This window comes from Eutrema salsugineum, unplaced genomic scaffold (assembly GCF_000478725.1).
Source record: "Eutrema salsugineum unplaced genomic scaffold, Eutsalg1_0 scaffold_2, whole genome shotgun sequence".
In the NCBI taxonomy this organism is placed as follows: domain Eukaryota; kingdom Viridiplantae; phylum Streptophyta; class Magnoliopsida; order Brassicales; family Brassicaceae; genus Eutrema; species Eutrema salsugineum.
Genome location: NW_006256829.1, coordinates 1037484 through 1063829, shown reverse-complemented (window position 1 = coordinate 1063829; position 26346 = coordinate 1037484). Strand labels below are relative to the sequence as shown.

General features: G+C 38.0%; 8 protein-coding genes across 9 annotated transcripts; 5 read left to right on the top strand and 3 right to left on the bottom strand.

The window, feature by feature from the left end:
• The first annotated feature begins 346 nt into the window (after positions 1 to 346).
• LOC18016790 (GDSL esterase/lipase At5g03980) lies at positions 347 to 1471 on the top strand. The gene has a single exon (XM_024156196.1). The coding sequence runs from the start codon at positions 347 to 349 to the stop codon at positions 1469 to 1471; it is 1125 nt and encodes a 374-aa protein (XP_024011964.1).
• Positions 1472 to 2069: 598 nt separating this feature from the next.
• On the top strand, positions 2070 to 4013 carry LOC18016789 (F-box protein At5g03970). The gene is made up of 2 exons (XM_006398793.2): positions 2070 to 2097; positions 2581 to 4013. Exon 2 carries the CDS (start codon positions 2590 to 2592, stop codon positions 3793 to 3795), a length of 1206 nt encoding a protein of 401 aa, XP_006398856.1. The 5' UTR covers positions 2070 to 2097; positions 2581 to 2589; the 3' UTR covers positions 3796 to 4013.
• Positions 4014 to 6201: 2188 nt separating this feature from the next.
• LOC18016788 (protein IQ-DOMAIN 14) lies at positions 6202 to 7598 on the top strand. 2 transcript variants are annotated; one of them, XM_006398792.2, is made up of 4 exons: positions 6202 to 6276; positions 6350 to 6637; positions 6713 to 7045; positions 7122 to 7598. In XM_006398792.2, the coding sequence occupies exons 1-4, from the start codon at positions 6202 to 6204 to the stop codon at positions 7596 to 7598; spliced, it is 1173 nt and encodes a 390-aa protein (XP_006398855.1). The 2 variants fall into 2 exon arrangements, with proteins under 2 accessions (XP_006398855.1, XP_024012656.1); XM_024156888.1 differs by having other exon boundaries at positions 6347 to 6637.
• Positions 7599 to 8199: 601 nt separating this feature from the next.
• Positions 8200 to 11461, top strand: LOC18016787 (signal recognition particle 54 kDa protein, chloroplastic). Its single transcript, XM_006398791.2, has 14 exons — positions 8200 to 8380; positions 8463 to 8595; positions 8922 to 8989; positions 9062 to 9163; positions 9252 to 9404; positions 9500 to 9577; positions 9701 to 9826; positions 9905 to 10007; positions 10108 to 10208; positions 10296 to 10433; positions 10533 to 10752; positions 10835 to 10920; positions 10993 to 11118; positions 11198 to 11461. Exons 1-14 carry the CDS (start codon positions 8228 to 8230, stop codon positions 11303 to 11305), a joined length of 1695 nt encoding a protein of 564 aa, XP_006398854.1. The 5' UTR covers positions 8200 to 8227; the 3' UTR covers positions 11306 to 11461.
• A 436-nt stretch (positions 11462 to 11897) lies between these two features.
• On the top strand, positions 11898 to 15100 carry LOC18016786 (ABC transporter B family member 29, chloroplastic). The gene is made up of 10 exons (XM_006398789.2): positions 11898 to 12515; positions 12601 to 12687; positions 12761 to 12868; positions 13013 to 13279; positions 13496 to 13579; positions 13678 to 13894; positions 13995 to 14080; positions 14183 to 14370; positions 14512 to 14641; positions 14719 to 15100. The coding sequence occupies exons 1-10, from the start codon at positions 11928 to 11930 to the stop codon at positions 14863 to 14865; spliced, it is 1902 nt and encodes a 633-aa protein (XP_006398852.1). The 5' UTR covers positions 11898 to 11927; the 3' UTR covers positions 14866 to 15100.
• LOC18016785 (iron-sulfur assembly protein IscA-like 2, mitochondrial) lies at positions 15004 to 16707 on the bottom strand. Its single transcript, XM_006398788.2, has 4 exons — positions 16349 to 16707; positions 15722 to 15846; positions 15493 to 15601; positions 15004 to 15197 (listed from the first exon to the last, which is right to left on the bottom strand). Exons 1-4 carry the CDS (start codon positions 16529 to 16531, stop codon positions 15132 to 15134), a joined length of 483 nt encoding a protein of 160 aa, XP_006398851.1. The 5' UTR covers positions 16532 to 16707; the 3' UTR covers positions 15004 to 15131.
• Positions 16708 to 16973: 266 nt separating this feature from the next.
• LOC18016784 (uncharacterized protein At5g03900, chloroplastic) lies at positions 16974 to 20732 on the bottom strand. The gene is made up of 14 exons (XM_006398787.2): positions 20217 to 20732; positions 19994 to 20101; positions 19784 to 19884; positions 19600 to 19683; positions 19438 to 19513; positions 19274 to 19339; positions 18930 to 19019; positions 18690 to 18755; positions 18444 to 18580; positions 18251 to 18337; positions 18090 to 18153; positions 17737 to 17880; positions 17454 to 17611; positions 16974 to 17361 (listed from the first exon to the last, which is right to left on the bottom strand). Exons 1-13 carry the CDS (start codon positions 20619 to 20621, stop codon positions 17468 to 17470), a joined length of 1572 nt encoding a protein of 523 aa, XP_006398850.1. The 5' UTR covers positions 20622 to 20732; the 3' UTR covers positions 16974 to 17361; positions 17454 to 17467.
• A 2791-nt stretch (positions 20733 to 23523) lies between these two features.
• On the bottom strand, positions 23524 to 24199 carry LOC18016783. Its single transcript, XM_006398786.2, has one exon. The coding sequence runs from the start codon at positions 24172 to 24174 to the stop codon at positions 23632 to 23634; it is 543 nt and encodes a 180-aa protein (XP_006398849.1). The 5' UTR covers positions 24175 to 24199; the 3' UTR covers positions 23524 to 23631.
• Between the last annotated feature and the right edge of the window lie 2147 nt (positions 24200 to 26346).

The window sequence follows — 26346 nt, the reverse complement described above, 5'->3', positions numbered from 1 at the left end:
GAGAAAATTGAATCGGTCAAATCTTCTCATGTTAATTAACTCTCATTAGTCAGAAAAGGAAAACGAGATAAAACATAATAAAAAGTTGTATTTTAAAAGATTTTTTAAATCTCATTCGATCATTTGTTGTTTTGTTTCATACAATGAATTCTATCTGCTTTTCTATATTTGAAAAAAAAATACCGACTATAAGATTAGGAAAAGGAAAACTGACTAGACCCAACAAAAGAAAAAGGAAACTCTATCATATATTCCAAAAAGGAAACACAAACCTATACCTCTCTCGATCGGTAGTGTATAAATACAAGACACACAAACACCAAAACTCTCATCCTTTTGTCAAACAATGTCGACAACTACCAAAGCCTTATCGCTTCTTCTTGTTCTTGTTCTTCTACTCTTCGTGTCCCTTGCTCACGCCACGACGGATCCATGTCCCATCAACTCCATCTACCAATTCGGAGACTCCATAGCCGACACCGGAAACCTAATCCGCAACGGTCCCGTCGGAGCCAGATCCCACGCCGCCAGTTTCCCATACGGTCAAACATACTTCCACCGAGCCACGGGTCGTTGCTCCAACGGTCAGCCCATGATCGATTACTTGGCACGCAGGCTTCGTCTCCCACTCCTAAACCCTTACCTCCTCAAGGGCAACACAAACCCTTCTTCTTTCAAGAACGGCGTTAACTTCGCCGTCGCCGGAAGCACAGCACTCAACAGCTCCTTCTTCGCCGCGAGGAACCTCCACGTTCCGGCAACAAACACCCCTCTCTCCACTCAGCTCGCTTGGTTCAAGTCTCATCTACGTTCCACGTGTCACGGCTCTTCTTCTTCGGATTGCTTGAAGCAATCTCTTTTCATGGTCGGTGAGATCGGAGGCAACGACTACAACTACGGTTTCTTCCAAGGAAAATCCATGGAAGAAATCAGAAGCTACATCCCTCACGTGGTTGGAGCCATCGCAGCCGCGGCTAGAGACGTGATCCGAGCCGGTGCGGTTAACGTGGTCATCCCGGGAAACTTTCCGGTTGGATGTTTTCCGATTTACTTGACGTCTTTTCCCGTGAAGGATCCAAAAGCATACGACGACAAAGGTTGCTTGAAGCATCTCAACGAGTTCGCAATGGATCACAACAACCAACTCCAAGAGGCTATAGCTTCTTTAAAGAAAGAGTTTCCGGATGTGGTTATAGTCTACGGAGATTACTACAAGGCGTTTCAGTCCGTTCTACGAAGCAGCAAATCTGCGGGATTCGACAAGAGTGTAGCCTTGAAATCTTGCTGTGGGATCGGAGGAGCTTACAACTACGACGGAAAGAGACAGTGCGGAGCAGCGGGAGTGCCGGTGTGTCAGAATCCGGACAAGTTCATAAGTTGGGACGGAGTGCACTTGACACAGAAGGCTTATCGATTCATGTCTAAGTTCTTGAACAACATCATTCTTTCACAGATCAAGTGTCTTAGCTAGAGCTTAACGAAGGAAGAGTGTCTTTTCTAGGCTCTTTCTAGTTTTGATAATTTGTATTCTTACAATTATGTAATATTACTTGATTCTTTTGAGTAAATCAACTAATAAAGTTTTCAAAGTATAACTCTTTTGAATTACAAAGAAAAATAAAACCTCTGTTTCAGTGCTGATATTTGCTCTGTGTTTTATTGACTCTATTATTTGCCCTACGTCGGTCTTGTTTTGCCTATTTTTTGTTTTTATAATTACTAAGTACAGTATACAAATTAATGTTACTGCAAATAAAACAAAGCTAACCTAAACCCAACCAGATTTTGTAGCTCAATTATGTTTTAGCATGATTTGCTCCAAATTAAGCTAGCCCGAAACGGAACATAAAATCAATTTCTACTAAAAAAATATAGACAAAAAAGAAGAAGAGAATTCGGGATTTGTCATCAAACCGAACTAATTGAACCCAAACCCAATCTACGACGTATTTAATTCCTGTCTGAAGCCGAATAAATCCGGTTTAGAGAACGGGTCTGAGTCCCAATCCGGATCCGGGTCGCTTTATACTTGATGTCTGCACGAGTCGCGAGGAAATATTGCATCTTCCTTTGTTGTTCATCGTTCGTCTTCGTAAGGTGTCTCTCTCGTTCTCTCTCACTATTACGTCATGTACATTCCGATTTTTCCATAATTTTTTTTTAAAAGGCGAAGTCTTTATTTCTATGTAATCGTCGAAGCTTGCTTCCGACTCCTTTTTTGATCTTCAAATGTAATTTTGGGCTTAGGGTTTCCGAAAATTTCCGCCTAGTTCTCTCTGCCTTTTGTTCATGTACACCGTGGGTTAACCCAAATTGCGATTCTTTTGCAAAATTTCGTGCGGATTATTAGCATCTCTTTCTAGATTTGCATATTATTGAGTTCTTAGTGGGTTAGTAAAGATTATTTTCATAGAAATATTGTAGCTTGTAGAGACCCACAAGTTTTTTTGAGCTTGTTTTCTCTGGAGCTCTTGAAATTGATTTGAGTTTCTCTGCACCTTATGAATCGTGGATGTTTCTTTTGATCTGTGTTTTTGTTTGGGTTCGTTGGTTTTCTCTTACTGATGATCGAAGAAACAGTTTTCTGCGATGTCTGTTTCTGGTAGGGCAAAGACCAATCTTGGAATGATGTCGAGTGTTCATGAGGTTCTAAACAGCGATGATGCTATGTGTGAGATTCTTCTTCTGTTACCACCTGAAACTACCTATAAGCTGATTCTGGTGTCAAAGAGGTGGCTTCAGATTATATCCAGCCCTTTCTTTCGTCACACTTACCTTACCAAATGGAAGCCGACCTTTCATCTAATCGGCTTCTTCGTCTGCAACACAATGTACCTTGGTAAAAAGATTGAAGGAGTTCGTCGTCCTCGCTCTGAATCCTCTCTACCTTTGCTCTCAACGAGCACTTTAGGTGATGAAATCGAATCCTCTGGTATTCTGCAGAAGCTTGGATATTACATCGATTCATCTAACGGCGTCCTTCTCTGTGGCCGCCATCCAAAAGCTTATTACTTGTGGGATCCCAAAACACGGAAGCATCATCAGATTCCACGCCCCAGAGTCCATTTCGATGAGCTTTGTATGTCCTTGATCACTGAGGATTGTCCTCTTAAAGGTTTTAGCTACAAGGTGATTCGCGCTGAGTGTGTTTCCTATTCGGTTCAGAGTACAAAGGTGAGGGTAGAGACTTACTCCTCTATAAACACCACATGGAGTTACTCTGAGCTTACTTGCCCTGAGCCCATATCTCTCAGTCCGTGGAATCCTGGGAGAGTAATCCAAGGTGTGGTTTATTGGCATGTCACTGGAGGTAAAGTTGCCATCTATGACTCAAACGATGAGGAGAAGCGGATCAATGTGATGAAGCTCCCGAAAACTTACGACTATGATGAACACGTTCTGGGCGAATCTGCTGATGGGTTTCTGCAATATGGATGGAGCAATAAGTCTGTAATGGAGATATGGAAGCTGGAAAAGGTAAGCAATGTGCTTCAGTGGACCATTCAGTTTAAGATGAGTTTCAAGGTGATGTGGAGGATGAACCCGGTGGAATCTAAAAGATTCAACACTCGGACTAAAGAAACGCAGCTGCTCGCGTTCCTCAATCAGAAATCAGACTCGGTTTTCATTAGATGTGACTCACAGATCTTCTTATGTGATACACAGACTCTAAAGGTTGAAGAAGTTCAGTACCAAGGACGAAAATCTTCATTTGTTTGGGATTTCTGCAAAGTCGTGCCTTACTTTCAACTATCTTGGCCTTCTTCTCCACTGCTAGAAGAAAAAAACATCTGAAGATCGATACTCCTCACTGTCATGTCGCTTTTCTGCAGTAAGTAAAGTAGTTTATGGTAATCAGTTTCTGTGTAGGCCTCTAATAACATTTTGTTCGTATGGCCATTGAATTATGGTTTGTTTTGTTTAGCGGTTTAAGGTTTTTGGTTTGACCATTGATGAACCTCTTCATGGCCTTTGAACTACGGTTTAGCCATTAAGGATTGTGCCTTCTGTAATGACCAAGTTTTTGCGTTTTCGTTTTGAATTCGCGTTTCGTTATTTAACTCAGTTTGTAGAGGTAGTGGTTGATGATTATATACACATAAAGCAGAGTTTTAATCCAACAAATTCTAAATCAATTTATTTAGACAGATAGTCGATATCACTAGTGTAGTGCTCTTAAGCTCCTGACCGATCCAAATAATTTCAATTTCTGTAATCCATTAGAGATGATATCATAAGTTTGATTAATTGGTCAGTCTCACAGGGTGATGAACTGGTTGTGGAGAATGTCCATAGTCTTCTTTAAAAAATAAATTAGAAAGAGAATGTCCACATTCTTTGAAATGTAATGACGAATCTGTGCTTTTTAATTTTAGAAGAACGAACATATTATTTATAAATGGCATGTAGTGATCTAAGAAACAGATCATGTAATCTTAGGTACAGATAATCCTTTATAGTCTCATTATTGGTAGTGAGTTTTCATTTTATTTTATTTTGCTTGCAACCTTTTCATCCTTTAATTTGGAAAAGAAATCAGCTTAGCTTTGATATAAAAAAAATATTATGTTGAGATTCTTAAAGATATTTATAAAGATGATTGATTTGTATAATATATAACTTCATGAGAATATATACATTTTCAAACTTTATGATCATTTTCAAATTAAGTTAGATACACTATGAATTAACCAATATTTTGAGAAAGTTTATATGATGATGTCTTCCCCTGATATGCCATATGATAATTTAATTTAACCGATTGATGATAACAAAGTAAAATCGTAAATTTATGGAGGAAAATAAATAGAAATGGATTTGATTTTGCTTTTTAAAAATGTAAAAAGAGTGGTGGGACTATATAACAACTCAAAAGGATCCTTTACTTTGTTGAGGAACTCAAATGCATTATTTATTTAAAAGCTAAATGAAACCTATAGCTCGTTCTATGTTCATATCATATATGACTCACATCACATGGCACATCATTGTTCCAATGACATGATAACTAAAGTTGTAATGATCTACTCAACAACGAATTTTAGTCTATATGGACCACCATCAGCTAAATTTCATTGTTTTTTTTCCCTCCGATACCTAGATTTGTGATAAATTGAACTAATTATTTGTGGAATTTTGTAAATTATTATATATTCATACAAGTTTTGAGTTTTGACAATTTTGTATTTTTGCTTTACAGCAAAAACATTATTAGAGATGATAAAAGATAAACATTACTTGAGATATAACATTACAAAAACAGAAATTGAAAGAATATGGTTTTGTTAATGAAACTGTTTTATAATTTTAGCATTCTCAACAATTACCCCCAACTAAAAGAAAATAAAACCCTACGTAGTTCTTGATTTGAAAACCTTCTATACAATGATTAAACTGTACTATCACTCATTGTTATCATTATTTTCCTTTTTCTTCAGGCAATAATATTTCACGAGTCTATTATACATATGTTTCATCAGAACAAGTTACATTAAAATATGATATGATCTACTTTCACTTCTTTACATAATTTCTTAAATTTTTGTTAAGCATAGATACGTTGACAAGCCACATGTTCCTTTGATCACAAGCCAAAAGTGGCAAGAAAAAAAAAGAAAATAATTTTCGAAAATTGATAACTCATAAATCAAAGTTTTTAACAAATGATAAAAATTAAGGTGGGTCAATTGTAAGTGATTGGTTAAGAAACAATTTAAAAAGGAGAGTTAAAAGGGGTTTGAACAAGTCGGTAATCATAGATAGTGAAAGTGACAGTTGGAAAAAAAGAGAGAGAGGATCCTATATTTAGACATCACTTGAACTCATCTCTTCACAAGTTGCCTGAATCTCCACATCATCATTACATCTCTATCTTCCAAAATATCTGATTCACATTTGATCCACCAGATCAAATTGGTTTGTGTTCACAGGTAAAGGAAGATTCTCTGTCTTTTGAGTTCCTCTGCCGTATCTATTAGAGAATGTGTTGCTCTAGTGATGTGAAACATAATATGAAGCTGTTCTAATTTTATGAGTCTAATGATGTTGAAACATAAAATGAAAATGTAGTTTTTTAGTGGATACTCATTATGATACTCTTGATGATCTTCTAATGGGGCTTCTCTTAGATTTTGTTTGTTCGGTCTTCTTGATCAACTCAATAAAGAGGCGTTATCATATATTACCAGGGAACTCCGTTTAATGGCAAAGAGGAGGTCGTGGTTCGGTTGGATAAAACGACTGTTCATCTGCGAGGCAAAAGCCAAAACAGAGAAGGTTTAGTTTGTTTTCTCTTGTTACCATGAATTGTCCATGTTTCTGAATCTAATCTGACTCGTTGTTGTAGAAGCCAAGAAGATTGAGATGGGTGTTTAGAAGACTGAAGCTGAGACATCAGATTGGAACTACGGTGCAAGAGACAAGGACTTTGAACGAAGCAACAGAGGATCAGAGAAAACATGCCGTGAACGTAGCCATTGCCACGGCAGCAGCAGCTGAGGCGGCGGTTGCAGCCGCCAAGGCAGCTGCTGAGGTTGTCCGAATGGCGGGAAACACCTTCACGTCACAACATTTTGTCAAGAAGCGCGATCCTAGTTTTGCTGCTATCAAGATTCAGAGTGCCTTCAGGGCTTATCTGGTCAGACACTATACTTTGAGAATCTTAGTATCTGTTCCTCTTGCAGTGTTTGATCTTGTGATTGTTCACAAACAGGCGAGGAAAGCATTACGGGCCCTGAAGGCACTTGTAAGGCTTCAAGCAATTGTCCGTGGCCGAGCTGCTAGGCGTAAGGTTTCTGCTTTGTTGAAGTCTTCAACGTCGAGCCTCATCCAGAGAAGCACAGAGAGAAAACACTGGTCCAAGACCAAATCTGAGATCAAAGAAGAGCTCAAGGCAACGAAACATTCCATGTGTAACTCGAAGGTAGAGTGCAATGGTTGGGACAGTAGCGCTCTCACCAAGGAAGACATCAAAGCCATATGGTTGAGGAAGCAAGAAGGTGTGGTCAAGCGTGAGCGTATGTTGAAATACTCCCGCTCTCATCGGGTAAACTCCTAGTTTTGAAATACTCCTAGTATGTTGAATGATCTCCTAGTATGTTGAAATATTCCTAGTTTTGCAGGAGAGAAGAAGTCCTCACATGCTTCTGGAGTCTTTGTACACAAAGGATATGGGGATGCGAAGCTGTCGGCTGGAACATTTGGGTGAATCCAAGTTTGAAAAGCCCACAAACTCAAGCGAAATGACAAAAGTAAAGCTTAGAACTTTGCAGAGACAAGGCTCTGGTGATGGTCAAGATTCTCCATTTTCATTTCCGAGGAGATCATTCAGCCTTCTTGAGCAGAGTTTGTTGGAGGACGAGAGCTGGTTTCAAAGCTCCAATGGCTTCCAGCCTTACATGAGTGTGACAAAGTCTGCAAAAGAAAGGTTTAGATCACTGAGCACACCGAGGCAACGAGTAGGGCTCATGGATTCTTGGTTTGATAACAATAACAAGGATGGGGATAAAGTGTCTCTCTGGTCTTCCTTTGTCAGTGAGACTAGTAAGATGAACAACTCTAAGATGTCGTCTCTGACCACAAATCAACATTGTTGTTAAATAGTGAACATTCATGTCACTTTCCAAGAGTGGGTGTTTCTTTCTTTTCTATTTATGGGTCTCATATCTCATGTTCTTTATAGAGATAATACTTCTGCAAAGGGCTATTTTTTTTTTTTTTTGGTTGGGGTTTTGGTGTTTTGGTTCTGTACATTTCTGTTCTTGTGGAATTGGAAGCATCTTTTGTCAATGTGATTCTTTTTGTTCAAATCACGAAAAATTGTTATTTTCACTGCACTTTCAAGATTCAATAGCCTGTAGATATTTCTTTAGGCATATGTAGCTGAGGATATCAAAACAAGGAAACTGACCTAAGAAGTGGCAACCAAACCTCATATCAATGATTAAGAACACTGCCTGTGATAATCATCTTGGCTTTAGTTGTTTCTATGATCATCCTCTTTAGTTTAGTGAAAATCCAACAAATTCTTTCTCAGAGAAGATTAGTTAATCAAATCCAGTAAATACGGTGCCGTTTTTCAAGAGAGCACATCGACGGCTTTTATTCGGCCACGTCATTGAAAGAGATAAACTGGAACCATCCAAATTTTGTTTGGTTTCTTTGAAACAAGATAAAATTTAAGATTGCGGACAAGTTTTTGTTGAGCTTCGCTTCGATCACACTACTTATGGAGGCTCTTCAATTTTCCAGTCGTTTCTCTGTGAATAGAGTTCCTTGTACTCAGAGTTTTACCGGAAACCGGAGAAGTAGCGCTACATTTCGCTCTGCATTCACCGGAACCAGCAATTCAGCTTCCTTCTCATCTAAGAATTCCTCCACGGTTTGGCCTCAAATTTGTTTGTTTTTTAAGAAAAATTCTACCAGTTTTTGGTAATTTAGTGTTGTTGTTTGTGTTGAGTTAGAAGGAAATATGGAGTTGGGTGAAATCGAAGACAGTTGGCCATGGAAGATACAGAAGGAGCCAAGTGAGGGCGGAGATGTTTGGTCAATTGAGCAGTGGACTCGAGGCTGCCTGGACCAAACTCAAAGGGGAAGGTTCGATTTTTTCTGTTTTATGTATTTTGCTCAAGGAATCTCTTTTAAATGTCAAAGCTCTTAGCTCTTGGTAGTTTGGCTCGGACCCAGAAAGCAGAAACTTAAATCTTGACTGAAAAAATGAGAAGATAGGCAGTTTGTTAATGTATGTGAAGAAAAATTCTGTTATAAATCTGTTGGAACGAGAAGTGTATTAGAGAGATTTAGTTATCTTGATTTTGCATCAAGTGATCAGTTTAGTTAAAGGGCAGTGTAATCTTTGCCACTAGTAGATGTAGAAAGGATGAGCACGTTTTGAAGCTAGTTACGGTTATTTGAATTTGCAGAGGTCTTGACGAAGGAGAATATTGCTGAGCCAATGAGGGATATCAGAAGGGCTCTCCTGGAAGCAGATGTGAGTGGTGTTTCTTCTGTTTTGTCAGCCTTCTCTGCAAGTATTTAACTCGCTGGGTGGTTTTGTTAACAGGTGAGCCTCCCAGTTGTTAGAAGGTTTGTTCAGACTGTTAGTGACCAAGCCGTTGGAATGGGTGTCATTCGAGGAGTTAAACCAGATCAGCAGTTAGTCAAGGTAATTAACAATGAACCGGTTCTTAAGCTTGTGTTCTCTTTTTGTTTTTCAATAGCACTTAAGCTTGGCCTTCACGGATTTATTGCAGATAGTACATGATGAGCTAGTTAAATTGATGGGTGGAGAAGTATCTGAGCTACAGTTTTCTAAGTCAGGTCCTACCGTTATATTGTTGGCTGGGCTCCAAGGAGTGGGGAAGACAACGGTTTGCGCTAAACTCGCTTGTTACCTAAAAAAGCAGGTATGCTTTTTGAAAATACAATGGAGATTTTGATGCGATTGTTACCCTCTGTCAATATTACACTGACATTTGTGATAATTGATAACTTTTCACAGGGGAAATCTTGCATGCTTATTGCTGGAGATGTGTACCGACCTGCTGCCATCGATCAACTTGTCATTTTAGGGGAACAGGTATTAAAATTTGGACTTTTTGAATCGTTGCGCAGAACCGGCTAAAGAAACCTGTGTATAAACAAACATGTGATGATACTTTAAGCCGTATACAAACATTTTCTGATGCTTTCTTTGTGTCAGGTTAGTGTGCCGGTTTACACAGCAGGGACTGATGTAAAACCTGCAGATATAGCCAAGCAAGGTCTAAAAGAAGCTAAAAAGAATAATATCGATGTGGTTATCATGGATACCGCAGGGAGGCTTCAGGTAATCTTTCGTGTTGCAGAGTCATTGTATCAGAAATCTGTTGCATCTTTTAGTGATGAGATTGCTTCTTTGTGACAGATAGATAAAGGGATGATGGATGAATTAAAAGACGTGAAGAAAGTTCTGAATCCCACAGAAGTGTTGCTCGTTGTCGATGCCATGACTGGACAAGAAGCTGCAGGTACTCAGCAGCTCCTATTCTACATTGGAAAATTCAAAACATCCTGAAAATAGATTAGATTCTAAACCGAGTTTTAACCTCTTTGGTCTTTTTTCTACAGCACTGGTGACAACATTCAATGTAGAGATAGGAATCACAGGAGCCATTCTGACGAAGCTAGACGGTGATTCAAGAGGTGGTGCTGCTTTGAGTGTTAAGGAGGTTTGTTCTTCTTCTTCTTCTTCTTCGATCTTCTGTTGACGTGAACATCATTGGAATAATGGTTTACTCTTGAATGGGTGTCACTAGGTATCTGGAAAACCGATAAAACTGGTAGGACGTGGAGAGCGAATGGAGGATCTTGAACCATTTTATCCCAATCGAATGGCTGGACGAATTCTAGGAATGGGAGATGTGCTTTCATTTGTAGAGAAGGCACAAGAAGTTGTAAGTTGTCAGTAAACTTAACAATCCCTGGCTTTGGTGACCAGACCAATTATCAAAACTATCTCTCATAAAAGAAAGCCTTTTTCATCTGTCTTGTAGATGCGTCAAGAAGATGCTGAAGATCTCCAGAAGAAGATAATGAGTGCAAAGTTTGACTTCAACGATTTCCTAAAGCAAACTCGAGCTGTTGCGAAAATGGGTTCGATGACACGTGTTCTTGGAATGATTCCGGGAATGGGGAAAGTGAGCCCAGCACAAATCCGAGAAGCAGAAAAGAGTCTTATAATCATGGAAGCAATGATCGAAGCAATGACACCTGGTTTTTTTCCTCTCCATATCCGTTAAAACAAAACTAGAATTGATTTTGGCTGTCTTAATTTTTTTTTACTTGTGTTGGGCAGAGGAAAGGGAGAAACCAGAGTTACTAGCAGAATCTCCTGAGAGAAGAAAAAGAATTGCTAAAGATTCAGGAAAAACAGAACAGCAGGTACCCACTCAGATACTAAGCTAGTTTCAGATCTCTCAGCCAAAATAAACTCAATACCGTTCGGTTATTCAGGTGAGCCAACTTGTAGCACAAATATTCCAAATGAGAGTGAAAATGAAGAACTTGATGGGAGTAATGGAAGGAGGATCAATTCCTGCATTAAGCGATCTTGAGGACGCAATGAAAGCAGAACAAAAGGTTTCTTCTTCTTCTTCTTCTTCTTCTTCACATTTAACATGTGACAGAGTTTAATGGATTCTTTGTAAATGTATCTTAGGCTCCACCTGGAACCGCAAGGAGGAAGAGAAAGGCGGAATCAAGGAAGAAGTTTGTGGAGTCGGCATCAAGCAAGCCAGGTCCTCGTGGGTTTGGGTCTGGTAATTAGAAAAGTTTCAGTCGTGGGATTTGGGAACCCCTATTTGGTTAATCTCAAACGGATTATTTTTGTATTAGTTAAATTAATGAATATATAATTCATCCATTTGGAAAGACATTTTGAATTATCCTAAGTTTTCATTAATGATTTGGTAATGAATTAACATTTGGTGGCTCGGTTTCTTGTAACCCAAGTAACAATACTTGTTCATTTTCTTTCCAATGTCTCTATAAAGTGGACTCGAGTGCAGCAACGCTCTTTAATTAAGTCATTTCTGGAGGATTCAGTGGAACAAACTCAGCTTTTATGGTGAATAGAATATTGTCTACACTACTAAAAACCACTGTTAGAAAGAATTTTGAAAAATGATTAGAGCGTTTTTCTTTTATATGAGTTTACATCGAACAGAATCAAATATCCAAACCAAATAATCGAATACACTAACCGAATAAACTGCAGTTCTCGGTTTATGTTCGGTTTGATTTTCTTAGTGTGGGAATCGGGACAATTATAACCGAAATTCTAATCTAAAACATCTCCGGTTAAAGAGAATTGTCACCCCCAGATTTAAAACACTGAAGTAATAGTGAAGATTATTCGATTTGATTCGATTCCATTTTGTTAAGGAGAAATGCCATTTCTCCTCCGTCCAGCGACGTCGTGTCTCCTCTTTCCGCCGCCGCCATTTCGCCGACGGAGCTCATCTCTCTTTCTCAAAGATCCAATCCAACCGTCGCCGAGGCCTCTGAGCTCCGGAAGATCCTCCGTTTTGCTTATTCGGGCCAACACAAGCGTCAATTCGCTAAAACCCTTCGAAAATGTTAAACCCTATCTACAATCGGAATCTAGAAACATCCTCGCTGGCTGGCTCTGCAGCTTGGTCTCTGTTGTCTCGCTTTCTCAGATTATCCCCAGGATCGGCTCCTTCACCTCCAACCTAAACGCAAACGCCGCGAGCCCTATGAAGCTCAGAGACGCGGGTCTCGTGCTGGCGGCTCTGTTTCTGGCTAGGGTCGTCGCTGGTTATCTGCAGCAAGCGTATCTTTGGGAGGCTGCGTTGAATTCGGTTTATAGGATTCGGGTTTTCGCGTATCAGAGGGTTTTGGAGAGAGAACTTGAGTTCTTCGAAGGTGGGAATGGGATTTCATCAGGAGATATTGCTTACCGTATCACTGCCGAAGCTTCTGAAGTGGCTGATACTGTCTATGCTCTTCTCAACGTGAGTAGGGGAAATATCATCACTTTTGCTTATTCACAGGATAAATTGTATAAGTTTTGCTGACTATAAGCTACACGTATTGCAGACGGTGGTGCCCAGTGCTTTTCAGATATCTGCAATGGCGACACATATGTTAGTTGCGAGTCCTGTTTTGACACTAGTCTCTGCAATGGTGAGTGAAGAATGTCTTTGTTCGTGTTTCTCATCAGCTCAAGCAATGTGAAGTTTCTTGTTTTTTTTAATAGGTGATCCCATCTGTTGCGCTCGTCATAGCTTTTCTTGGTGACCGGCTTCGCAAGATATCCAGAAAGGCTCAGATTGCCTCTGCTTCACTTTCTTCCTACTTAAATGAGGTATTCCTTTACTGCCTCCTATGTTCTTCTTTCTGATTTTCTCACTTTGAACATCTATCTATATTTGTTTTTTTTGTTTTTTTTTTCTTCTTATTATTTCTGGTCATTATCAAGAAAGTTACTAAAGCAGAGCTTTTCTTTTAGGTTCTTCCTGCAATCTTGTTTGTGAAGGCTAATAACGCAGAGATCTCTGAGACTGTGAGGTTTCAGAGATTTGCTCGTGCTGATCTATCTGAACGTTTTAAGAAGAAAAAAATGAAGTCACTTATCCCTCAGATTGTTCAAGTTATTTATCTCGGATCATTGTCCGTGTTCTGTGTTGGAGCGGTGACACTTGCAGGCTCTTCTTTAAGCTCTAGTGCGATTGTGTCCTTTATGACATCATTAGCTTTCTTGATCGAGCCTGTCCAGGTACATACATTTTTTGCATTTAGTACCTAAATGATTTTATCTTTGATCCTGCTGTCTCTCTTAATATTTATGTTATGAATTCCTTAAACTGTAGTTCTCCTAAACACAGCGGTATCACTTCTTTTCTTTTGCTTCAGTATTTTGGATGGTCAAATCTACTTTTCAGTATACATCTACCTTCTTTGCTTAAGATTTTGAATCTAAAGAATCATGCAGGATCTGGGAAAAGCTTATAATGAACTGAAACAAGGAGAACCAGCGATAGAACGTTTGTTTGATTTAACCTCCTTAAAATCCAAGGTAGTATCTTCAGTTTATACTCCCCAATAAGAGGTTTCTTTTCTTTGTCCATCTCAAAATCTAATGCAAAGTGACTTGGATTGCGTCTTGAAAACTAGGTGATCGAGAGAGCTGAAGCCATTCGATTGGAAAAGGTTGCAGGCGAAGTTGAATTATGCGATATTTCGTTTAAATATGGGGAAGAGATGCTTCCTGTTTTAGATGGGTTGAATCTTCATATTAAAGCAGGAGAGACTATAGCTCTTGTTGGGCCATCTGGAGGAGGAAAGACAACATTGATCAAATTGCTTCTCCGCCTTTACGAGCCTTCATCTGGTGCGCAAATTTTGTTGTTCAATTTGTCTCCATCTTGATCACAAGGTTTAGAACCGAATGATTTGTCGTCTAAGCACATTTTCTTTTTCTACTGTAATAGGCTCTATCTCCATCGACAAAAATGACATCAAGGATATCAAACTGGAAAGTTTGAGGCAGCATGTTGGTCTGGTTTCACAGGACATAGTAAGTTCCACTCCTCAAAATTTTCTCCTTCGTTCATGATTCATCCCAAAATTGGCTTTAATGTTTCATTGCTAGCAACTTAACTTTTTCTACATATACAAGACTCTTTTTACAGGGACAGTTGCTGAGAATATTGGGTACAGAGATCTCACGACAGGAATTAACATGAAGAGAGTTGAGGTTGCTGCAAAAACTGCAAATGCTGATGAATTTATCAGAAATCTACCAGAGGGATACAACACCGGAATCGGTCCCAGAGGTTCAAGCTTAAGCGGAGGCCAGAGACAAAGGTGGGTCTGGAAGAGTGATTAAGACAAAACCCAGTGAATGTTTCTTTCTTCCATCGAAGATCCAAAACCAGTTTGATATATTCTCTTCAGGGTATGGTAATCCAGATGCTAATCTTCTTGTTATCATTGGCAAATGTGCAGACTAGCTATCGCAAGAGCACTCTATCAGAACTCATCCATACTGATTTTGGATGAAGCAACATCAGCATTGGATAGTATGTCAGAGTTATTAGTCAGACAAGCTCTTGAACGTGTAATGGAAGACCATACGGTAACTACATGCATCTCAGCTCGTCGGGATTATTCAAACACGTCCTGGTTCCATGACTCTGATGTTTGCATTTGCAGGTAATTGTGATTGCACATAGACTGGAGACAGTTTTGATGGCACAGAGAGTGTTCTTGTTAGAGAAGGGAAAGGTGAAGGAGCTAAGTCGCTCTTCTCTGTTAAATACTCACAAGGACTCACTTTCATCTGCTGGACTCGTGATTTGAGATCAATGAAGTATGATCAAGAGCAGGTAGAGATCAACTGTTCTGTAGATAAAGAGAAGACAAAACATTCCTCTTGTGTGTAAAGTGTAAACCATTCAATTATTGTTTAAAAATAGGAGGAACAAATCATTTGTTGAGCTCAAAGCCTACAGAGTTTTTGTATCTTTCCCTAGTTATGCCTTTTGATACATAGTGACAGTATACACGTAATAACAAAAGATCAAATTTGGTTGCTACTCATGTAAAAGAAGAATGATTCAACGGATTCACTGTTTCACCATGAAGGAGCTTTTACAACTGCATCCACCCACTGCGGCTGGGTTTTCAGCTACCTGAACACACACCAAACAAGCATTAGAATGTAGAAATCAAAAGGTTGCCGAAATTTGTGAATATGTACAAAACACGCTGTTTCACTCATTTCATCTTGTCATCATTTCGAAAAAACAGGGCACAAGGAAGACAATGTTACATATGGTATAGTTAAGAATCTAAGGCTTACGGACTTCAATAAGCCTAGGCCAAACAGACAAGAATGCTTCCATAGACTAGATAAGCAAGGAAGAAAATGACAAATGAACAAAAATAACTCTTAAGTATTGAAAGATAAAAGATAGAGGGCGTTACCACGAAAGCAGAACGGATCAATTCCTCTACGTAATCAACCGTAGCACCTTTCACAAAGTCATACGACACATTATCTACAACCAATTTCACACCATTCCTCTCGAAAACCCTGCAATATTTTCAGAACAGCTAAATATTACAAACGATGTTCTGCAGCACGGAGAATAAGTGAGTCTTTCAAGCTTGAGGGAAAGAACTAATATAGCAAGAACTGAGGTGAGAACAGTACCTGTCATCAGGATTGGTTCTATTATCAAGCTCAAATACATACTGGAAACCAGAACAACCTCCAGTTTCTACACCCAAGCGAAGCAATTTCTTCTCCGGTTCACCGGATTGTAACTCTTTCATTCTCTGATAAAGGTCAAGACAAGTGGGGAAACAAGAATTCATGTCTGTTCTTAACAGTCCGAATATGGAAATCATGCACAGGACAGAAATTTCAGAGCTTGAGAACAACAGATATGAACATGCGCAATGACAATCACTAGCGATGGGTTGACAAAAAACTTGTTAATGATGATAATTAGTGGCGTTTAATAAATCATATGGTAGAGGTCTTCACGTTCACAGATTTCAGGATCACTAATCCAACATAGCCAAAGTATATATTTTTTTTTTTACATCAGCCAAAGTATATCTTAGGAATGAAATCCTCGTATTTATAAGAAATCGATGTTCATATTATTATCTTTTCAATTCAAGCAGTTTGAAGGTAGAAAACATTTTCCTTTCTTCCCATCTCCGCAGAATCGTGAACTTGTTAAATTGTAGACGAAGAGCCACGATGAGAAAAAAATAACAGAAAAGTAGGAATCGGAATTTGGAGAAACAATTCAAACATCAGATGCCATACCCGGATACAATTCTCGCTAAGATGGACAGCTTCGAGAGAAGATGATTCAGATTGGGAGGACGAAGAAGGAGGAGAAGAAGCTTCTTTGAGAGCAGAAGCGGAAGAAAAATTAAGCATCCGATGATTTTCTCTAATACGAGCAGATAGATATGGAACAACGCGTTTCACCAGAGATCTCGACATGTTTCAATCCTTCAGAATATCTCTCTCTCTCTCTCTCTCTCTCTCTCTCTCTCTCTCTCTCTCTCTCTAGATTTTACAATTTAGAGCTTCTTTGCCATGGAAGACAAATCTTTCAAGTTCTCCGGAAAATTTCTTCCTTTCTGGGAATTTTGTTACTTCGTCAATATCAACAGACGATGAAGGAGGCGAGAAAATTATTTGGTCGTGTTTATACCACGCTTCTTTTAACATCCACGTAATCTATTTCTATATTGCCCCCACAATTTATAAACGTTTTCTAAATTGACCCATTAATTCGTTTGAAAATCAATTTCGTCCGTGATATGCAAATTATATTTCCTCTACAAGGTGAGGAGATCTCTTAAACTCACGTTAATAATAGTATGACACATAAAGGAAGACATTGATTACAGAGAGTATTCTGAACATTCTCACGAGCAAGAAAATGAATTTTTTGTATATACAAATAACTGTACATAACTTATTGTTGGATTTTGTGTAACTCTCAAGAACAAGCATACAAGCATACTCAGATGTCCTGAATGATATTTAATAAATATAAACAAGATCAAGCTTGCTGTTATGGTTGTGTTAGAGAGAGAGCTCAGTAGCAGCACGATATGTTTCCATCAGTTCTGGAACAAGAGAGGCCTATAAAAACCAATGATTTTCTCTGTCTTGAACAGAGGAAGAATGTCTAAATAATATGTACCATGGCCTTTGTCATCCGCTGGAAATTGGAATGTCCATGAATGTCTTAAGTTGTTGAGATGATTCTGTGTCGCAGATGATGTGTGAGCTGATACGAAACTACACGTTGTCATAAGTCCCTGGAATCAGATGTAAAATCGGAAGGGATTTGAGATTGAGATTAAGAAATAAAACCATTAGTAGTTGCAGCAAGGGAATGTGATTCGCTTACGTTGAGTTGACATTTCAATCTGATTTTTCCACCTCTCGGAATCTTCTGTCCCATTCGTCTGCCTCATAGTCTTGTTCAAGCATATCTCTATCTGTACTGTAAACGATCCGCTCCTTCCCTATGACTGTATTTTGAGCCATATCCCTTGCACTCAGTAGCTGCATTGCATTAGTTTAAAGGCGTCATTTCACAATTCCCAAGTTACAAGAAAAAACCATGGCTGTTTATTACATTTACCAAATTAAACGTCTCCCTAGATTTATATAACTACTGAGGTGCCTACCTTACGCCGTAGTGCGATATCTGGAGATTCAAGTGCTCGTGCGAACTGTAGCCGAGCTTTGTTTCTATTCTCTATCTGATCATTCTTTCTCTTGACTGAAAACCACCGAACCAAAGGGATGGCAAAGAAAGAGCCTGCGTATACCTGCACAGTCATTCGTACAAGTCAATTAAGGACACCAACAGAGATAGTTTAGAACGTTGCTAACAAAGACTGGTCATCTGAATTAAAACGAAAAAATAATCCATAAGAAGTTGTTTCTTTCAGAAACAACCTTGACATCATGGTTAAAGCAAATAGGAAAAACCAGAAGCATGCAGCAGTTTGCCATATGAACAGAAACTAAATCATACCTGAAGTAGTGGATATATGTTCTTAACAAATGTGAGAAATCCACTTGGCGTGACAGCCATCTCCCTGGAAACGAAGACAACAACAAGGTTGCGTTATAGCCTTATAGGTTCATATAGGAGGGCCTTACTTTATATTGAGTATAATATAGGAGGGCACTTACTTTAGCATGGCGTTCAGAACAATAACACCAAAGAGATTAACCGCACCTAGGCCAACGACCATTGCTCTCTCAGATGAACTAGTTTTACTGTGAAAGGAAGATTCCATTATTAGGAACTGAACCACAAAAGCAATAAACACTTCTCATAATTTGTAAGATATTAAACATTCCAGGAGCAAACAATGATAAGAACCTAAATTGCCATTTTCTCTCCTTGAAGAACTTCTCCATATCTGCAACCCAGTCGAACCATTTTCCTACGTATTCCTTTTTTCTACTAGACCCAGAAGCTGTGCGTTGCAGGGATGGAAAACGATACAGAATATTTCCCTAAGCAACAGCAAAAAAAAATACTTGTTAGTAAAAATGACTAAAGGAAATACTGCAGTTCATGCACCTTTGGGCATCACATCTCAAGCAACTAGAAAGATTTGCATACCTCTTCATCCAACTCAGGTTGACCATCAAATCGAAGAAGAACAGGTAGAATGTAAGATTCATCGCTCTGTACAAATCAAAAAGAAAACTTAAGAAGCTGAAAACCATGTCTAATTACATTATTTAGTGATACAACAAGCACGAAAGGTAAACGAGAACAAAGGGACCAGCACACAGACATCTAGCAGCATAAAAAATTACCTCGCCTTACAAGAAACAAGAAACAGTAAGCAAAATATACCGTATCACTCTTGGAAGATGGCACATCAAGATATGGAGCAAGTTCGTCAGCTGCAACAACACCTCCTCTGGAAGTTATATACCGCCCAATCTGCAAATATGTTCAGAAGCGTAGTATTTCATTATATGACTGATATATATTTTTATATTCAAATCTTAAGAAAGAAAATAATAATTCCATAGGAGTGTAAAACAAACATATCTATATATGGAACCTAATCCCCGGTTTGCTTACTAATCATAAAAAAGAAATCATCTAAGATGTTTCCAGTTTCCACTAAAGACCTGAATAGGATCAAGAACATGAAGAAATAAACATGAGTAGATTGAAGTTCTGCACATTACCATCTGCCACCTCTCTTCTTCAGTTCCTTCATTTGGGTCTCCATCTCCAAATACAAAGGAGAAAACCTAGAAATCAACTATTGCTTAATTCAAGTCATTATCACACAGCAGCAGCTGTGTAAGAAACATATAGCAATGCATGAAAGCTTTCAATTTCCTCTTACAGATTCAATGAAATTCATTCCCTTTCCTTCATCTTCTCGAGCTCGTCGCCTACTGTAATAATTGGGATCCCAGTACCTTTCATAAAAAAACTAGAATATGACCAGGAGCTTCCGTTAAATTAATGAGTGGCCCTCTCTGTTTACATAAGAAATTCAAATTACCAAAATAGATCGACGGGGTTGATAAAGAAATTGAATCCAGAATCATATCCGCGCCCGCGTCTTCTTTGACGATTATCATCCTCGCTTTTAACAGAATCCAAAAGGTTAGCGCCAAATTCAAACCAAGGATGACAATATATCTTGTTAACAAGACAATACAATTGCAGCCAAGTCAGATGGATACCTTCTGCTTGAAAGCAAGACTATAATTGTGGTGTAGACGATAACAATAGACGCTATAAGCGCAGTGCCAAAGGAAACACGAGTCAGATAGTCTACAGCACCCTGCCAGGCACATAATAGAGAGAGAGCTCAGATGAGATAAGAAACAGTCGAGTTCAAATCGATTCACTGTTGAAAGGAACCCAATAGATCGCATAACAAAAGACACTACCTTTGCCTTTTCAAGAAATGGCTCAATCTGTATCCTTAACGACTTGGTAGCCAACTTAGAACGATAGTCCCTTGGGAAAACATAAAGCACATCACCTTCATCCGAGACCTAAACGAATAAATTTAGCACCTTCAGACGACTAAACGGAAGATGAAATGCATAAAGGTCAAAACTTTACTGAAACTCCGGTATCAATTTGAACTAATGGGCATGAAGTGAATACCTCCAGAAACCCATCAGTGTCGGCGGCGATAGCTTGAAGCGCTTTCTGAGCTTCGGTAACCTTCAAGCCGGCTCTGCTAGCCACGTCACCAACAGTGACTCTCCGGCCACACTCGTCCACCGCTTCCATAGCTCGTTTCCGTACATCAGTCGGCAACTTGTCGCTCTCCACCAATCCCCCTAGTTTGATTGCGCCGCTAACCTTATCTATACTCGCCGCCCTCACCACCGCGATTCCATGGCTCGTGAACTCCCGCCGGGAGCTCGGGAACCTCTTCGTAAAGATTCCGGGAAAAGCATAACAACGATCGACGGGAGATCTGAGGCGAATCACCGGCTTTTTTGATGAAAAACCCGATTGGGTTAACTTAGGGGAGACGATTAAGCATGTCGACACACACGTCATTCTCTAATTACAGCTTTATCTTCTTCTTCTTCTTCTCTAGTTACGACTTCGAGTTTCCGCCATGGGAGATGTTTATATGGTTCAAAATCGAAGCATTGGGATTTTTCGAATGCCTGAAAGAAGTGATTATCTCTCTCCCACGAAGTGTAGCAGCAAATACATAACCGAGTAAACCGATTGGTACACCTCTCATAATCTACCGGTTACTGTTTCATAGACCAGTTTTCCCCTGTTCGGTAATCTTACTGTTCATTAGTCACTGGAATTTATCAGCAGTTACAGTGAAATTTTCAGATTACTAACCTCTAACTCTCTAAGCAATATTAGAGTAAAGTTCAAGATCAAGTTTTTTCTTACTCTATAAATATGTTGACTGATTAGTTAGCTATAATAAGCCTAACAGAGGAATATAATATGCCATGGCAAGAGAGATGGACAAAATGTAGAGACTCATCGTTTCCATGATTTGTGCATCATGCTTATGGTTTCTTTCTAGGCTATGTTTGCTTTCGAAATCGGTTTTTGAGAAATGTTATGTTAATGTGATTAGTAAAGGGGAGTGACTGAGTGAGAGTCATGGGACTCTTCTAGCTTATGGACACGCTCCATATGAATACACAAATATCCAAATCTTTTAGAGCTTTACTCCAAGACTGAGTTCTTGAACATCGAGTACATCCCACGATGTGTTTGTTATCAATATCTCTCATCAGGCACGGAGTTCTGATGTAAACCAAACTGCAACTAAATAAACCGGGTCCAATTTCTCCTAAGTGGACCATTTAAAACAGTTCTCATACATAGGAAAAGTAGTATCCTGGTGTTTCTTTTTTTTTGGTTAGACAATCCACACAGATATTAGCACAAGGAGGAATGTAAAAACTACTAAAAGACACAACTAGCAATCTCAAACTAGAATAGATTTCGCTAACACGAAAGCAATTACTAATTCAAACTTGTAATCACATTTATTTATTTTTTTATACACGAACATACTGTATATGTATTTAATTGTTAGACATAAAGCCACTAGTCCAATAATATGTTATTTATCTATTAGTGTAATCCTTGTGATTAAATACACCATAGTAAAATATTGCCAAAAAATCTGATTTTGGTGAGATGATTAAGGTTCCCTGTTAGTTGTTATTTACAAGTGACTTTGTCAAGTTTGCAGAATGATTCAAATAACAACAACATTGGTATCTGACATAATCGTAACTCATGTGTTCATAATGAATCCCAATGTTGAAAATGAAATTAACTACAGGATTGTCTTATTTTTGATTTTTCTTGCATACCAAAGTTACTAACATTTAACAGTTTGAGGAATCAAATCCATATGATTGTGTTTTTTTAGTGGCTTGACTATCTAGTCAGTCGAAATAAATCAGGTTGAAAATTTTGGTTTTAAAAAATTTGATTAATGGTGTTTAAAAAAAAAGTTTAAATAACATTTTATAAAAAACAGAGAAAATTTATATTTTATAAAAAAAACTTTTGTTATTTACTCTTATTTTTATTAAGTTAGGATGATATTTGTTATTAGTGGTTTTATACGATATTTGGGCAATGATGTTATTGATTTTGTATGAATGGAAACTTTCAACATAATTAAAATACAAATTTTCGACATAATTAAAATACAAATGATAACGATAAGATAAGCGGTTACTACAATTCAGGAAAATAACCCAAAACTCTTTAGTGAGGGCTAATTCTTCTACTAAACGCGGTTCCAATTACGTTTGCCCTTGTTTGCAAAGGGAGCGCAGTGGTAACTGAATTTGCCGCTAACATTAATGTTGTATATTCACTTGCATCTTGAATCACTTGTATAAAATCAATATCGTCACTAATGACCAGTATGTACCGCTTAGACTCGAGTGCTTTCATGTACACATCCTCAGCCAAAAACTCTTGGTAATCTGAACATGGATGGAAAAACTTAGATTTGACTTGCATTGTTTGACGAGCATCCATATCTAAGTTTCTTTGATTAAAACAGGGTAAATGTGAACAATATGCTTTGGTGCTCACACAAAGTTACTAGTGTTTTAAGTGAAAATGTGTTTGTAATATGCATCTTTCATCATGAAATGTGTGTCTACTAAGATCGGGGATATTCAAGAACTTGTCTTATATGGATCATGAGCTCCACTTATTTTATTATGTATCTTATACAGTCTTTGTGCAGTTGCAAAGAAACGTCATGCATATTGTGGACGAATTCTGCCTGTTCTACTAAGCTTTGAATCACCTAAAACTTTCTCAAAGGAGTGCATGCTGCAGCTGCAAATCTTGCGCTGAAGATTCTATTTCTTTCCTGCTTGAAATGTACACACACTCCCCCACCCCCGTATTATTTTGTTCTACTCACCTCCAAAGATTTAGTTCACTCATAAATTTACGAACCGATTTAAATGTTGTCCGGTTTACTACGGTTCAAATCAAATTAGATGACCAATTTTTTGAAAAATACTAATTAACCCCAACCCAACACCTGAACCTCCCAATATAATTAACAATTAAGAGGGACAATTTGGTCAATAGAGTGGCCCTGACTATTTGCCCTATCTGCCGTCTTCTCCCACCCACGACAACCGCCTGTTCTCCAACTCGGTGTCTAATAAACCCTCAACATTCCATTCTCTCCATCCTTAGACGAATGCCCAACTCTTATTCCTCGACGATCCACGACGCATCTTTCGCTGGAATCTCCATATCTGGCCGATGCATTGCCGCGTTTTCTACGACTTATAGCAACGATGGCGGAGTAGGAACCCTAGATTAATTTTTTTGACTCATTAATCGTTGCACTAGTAAATAAATTTACTGGAAACGGAATACAGAAAAAAAAAAAATATATATATATATATATATACTCAACATCACAGTCGTCCTTTATAAAATTATAATAACATAGCTTCAAAGCTTATATACAACAAAACCCAAAAACAGAGTTTTTGTCCTTGACCAAAATTCATTACTGTTTTTGTATGTGAGACTATTAAAATTCAGGTATGCAATCTAACACAGGTCTCCAACCTCTATTACATTCAAGATTATCATCGTGATGATCAGTGAGCAAAACTTGTTTCTCAAGAGACTGGTACATCATCTCATGGACGGGCCCTCCTTGAAGCAGCTTCTCCAATTCTTGCTTATGCACAACGATCTTCATCCTCACAACACTTAGATTGATCTTATTGTCATCACTACTGTTGGTGCTGCTTTCAGTACCACTGTCATCATCATGATCTTCGTTTACTAATCTTTCGTCTTCCACCTCAGGATTCGCAAACGTCACTTTCTTGTTCTTCTTCTTGTTCTGGTTCATCGTTGTAGGCAGGAGATAATAGAGACGACCAGAGAGAAGCTTAGCTTCAGGGAGAAGATGACGATGGTGACGAGTGTTGTTGTCAAAGAGAGAGTGACCAGAAAATTGAGTAAGGATGTGATGAACACGAATGGGTTCTCTATATTCAAGCACCTTACCATCATTTCTCACTATCTTTATCACTTTCTTCTCCATTACTAAACAGTTCCCCATCTTCTTCTTCTTATTCTTTCTTACTTTTTCTTGGTGTGTTATGTGTTGTGTGCTTGGAGATTTGTGTTTGTATATTTATAAGAGTTTTTGGGTTTTCGTTAAAGTCACGGTTAGTGCCATTGCCATATCACGTAGGGCCCGATTTGATTCTTCCATCACTACCTTTTTCCTTTTTTAATAGTGGGTGGGGTGGTGTGGTCGGGGTGGTGCATTTTGTTCATTGTTCTTCTATCTATCCTTTATATGATTTTTTTTCTATTATTATGCAAAACGAGATTGAGTTGGTGTTGGCGGTCCTAGAATACAAGATGACGGTATTTTATATCACAACTAACCTAGTGTGTTTAGCAAATGTGATCCCAAAAATGTGTTTAGCAACGCAAACCATTCAAATGATAATTAAGTAATGGATCGGTATATAGAACTATCTAGTGTTTCAATCAAATTGTTTTGTGCCACGGTAAAATAATGTGGTATTCACAAGATAATGTATGTTCTAACAGAGTTTAGGGTTTTCTCATAATGATGACAGGTGGGTATATATATCTTATGGCCAAAGAATTCGGAAACAAGAAGAATCTACGTTATCCATAGTTTTTTTTTTATCTAATAAAATTATATGGGTCATAGGGAATTTATAAAACTCACATCCTTACCTCTCTGTTTACTGTTAAACGAAAAAAAAAAGTCTCATTCAAAGTATATTTACATCATAAATTTCACAATAGGGAACTTATAACTACAGTCACAAATCAATCGAGTCCTTGACGTTAAAAGTAAACAAGAAAAACGAAAGCATGCTATTGATACGCTTCTTCTTATAGTGGTAGTGGCAGGAAAAAAAAAGTGTTTACATATCTTAATCGGTTGGAATAGTTTTTGGAAAACTTTAACCAAATCCTAACTTTTTTTTATTTTTTTAATCCTAACTTTTTCGATTTAAGTATTCTTTAATGATTTTAAAAGCGTAATTGTCTAATATAACACACTTTATTTTTCTTTTTTTTTTGCATATGCATATGTTTTGTATCATAATTTTTATATAATTTAATGGTTTTACAATGATCAGTGTTTCTGTCATAACTTTTATTCCTTCGAATTGAGCTACCAATTAAAGGATTTACTCTAACGTAATTGTATGGTTGTCAGAAAAAGTTGTGAGTTCAGTATGATCTCAACATACATGTATGACTACGAGCAGATTGGAAACTAAAAGAATATTCCAAGGGTGTCATTTACAAAAGGTTTACATAAACTCAGAATATTTTGAAAGCAAATTTTTTTATGTTCATGTATGCCTAAAGCTAGGAAGTTATTCAGCATGCGGATAGTTTTTTCAAATCGTATGTAAAATGCTAAGTCAAGAGAAACACATTTTCAAACAAAATTAGAGTACCCATTATACGTATGTTGAGTGCAATTGACTAGTTTTTCAGGCAATGATCATAGACTTAGAAATAGTGTTTTTATGGATGTCACTGTCTCTAATTGGTTACCACATATATGTCCTAGGAAAAAAATGATTGAAACAGCGTAAACAGCCCACATTCAAAGGCCAAATCAACATACGATTTGTTTTGGTTCACTTTTGAATATTCAACTCTCTTTTTAACAAATCGTGTATTATTTTAATGTCTTTGCTTATAGAAAATGTTAAATCATCTAGATTTAGAGGATCCATGTGACTATCAATACCTAATATAAACAAACTAATTGTTGTACAAATTAAAGGTATGTTTTACATTAAATTGTGTAGAAATGCTTATAGCTAGGTGGAATTACAATCTCTTAATAGTATACTAAATTGAAGCCAAGTAATGGCAAAATGTTAATTCACATGAAAGTTAGTTATAACAAAATGTTAAATCACGTACGCATAGTTACAATATGTAAAAATATAATGAAAATTATATTAATGTAGGTAACGAAGATAGTTAATCGAAAAAGAGGCGACATAAATCGAGATAAGAATTACTATAAATAAACATTTGAGTAGAGGATGAGATTCCTTTTTCATTCACTTTTGGAAAGTACAGAGCCCTTTTGTGATTTTTTGGACAAAAACACGAAGTGACGAAGGCAAAAGGAATTTAGATTTCTCGTCCTCAGTTCCCATGCTTTTGGTCGGCTCACGTGCTACGCTCTAGCAAATCTACTTACTGCACGTGGCGG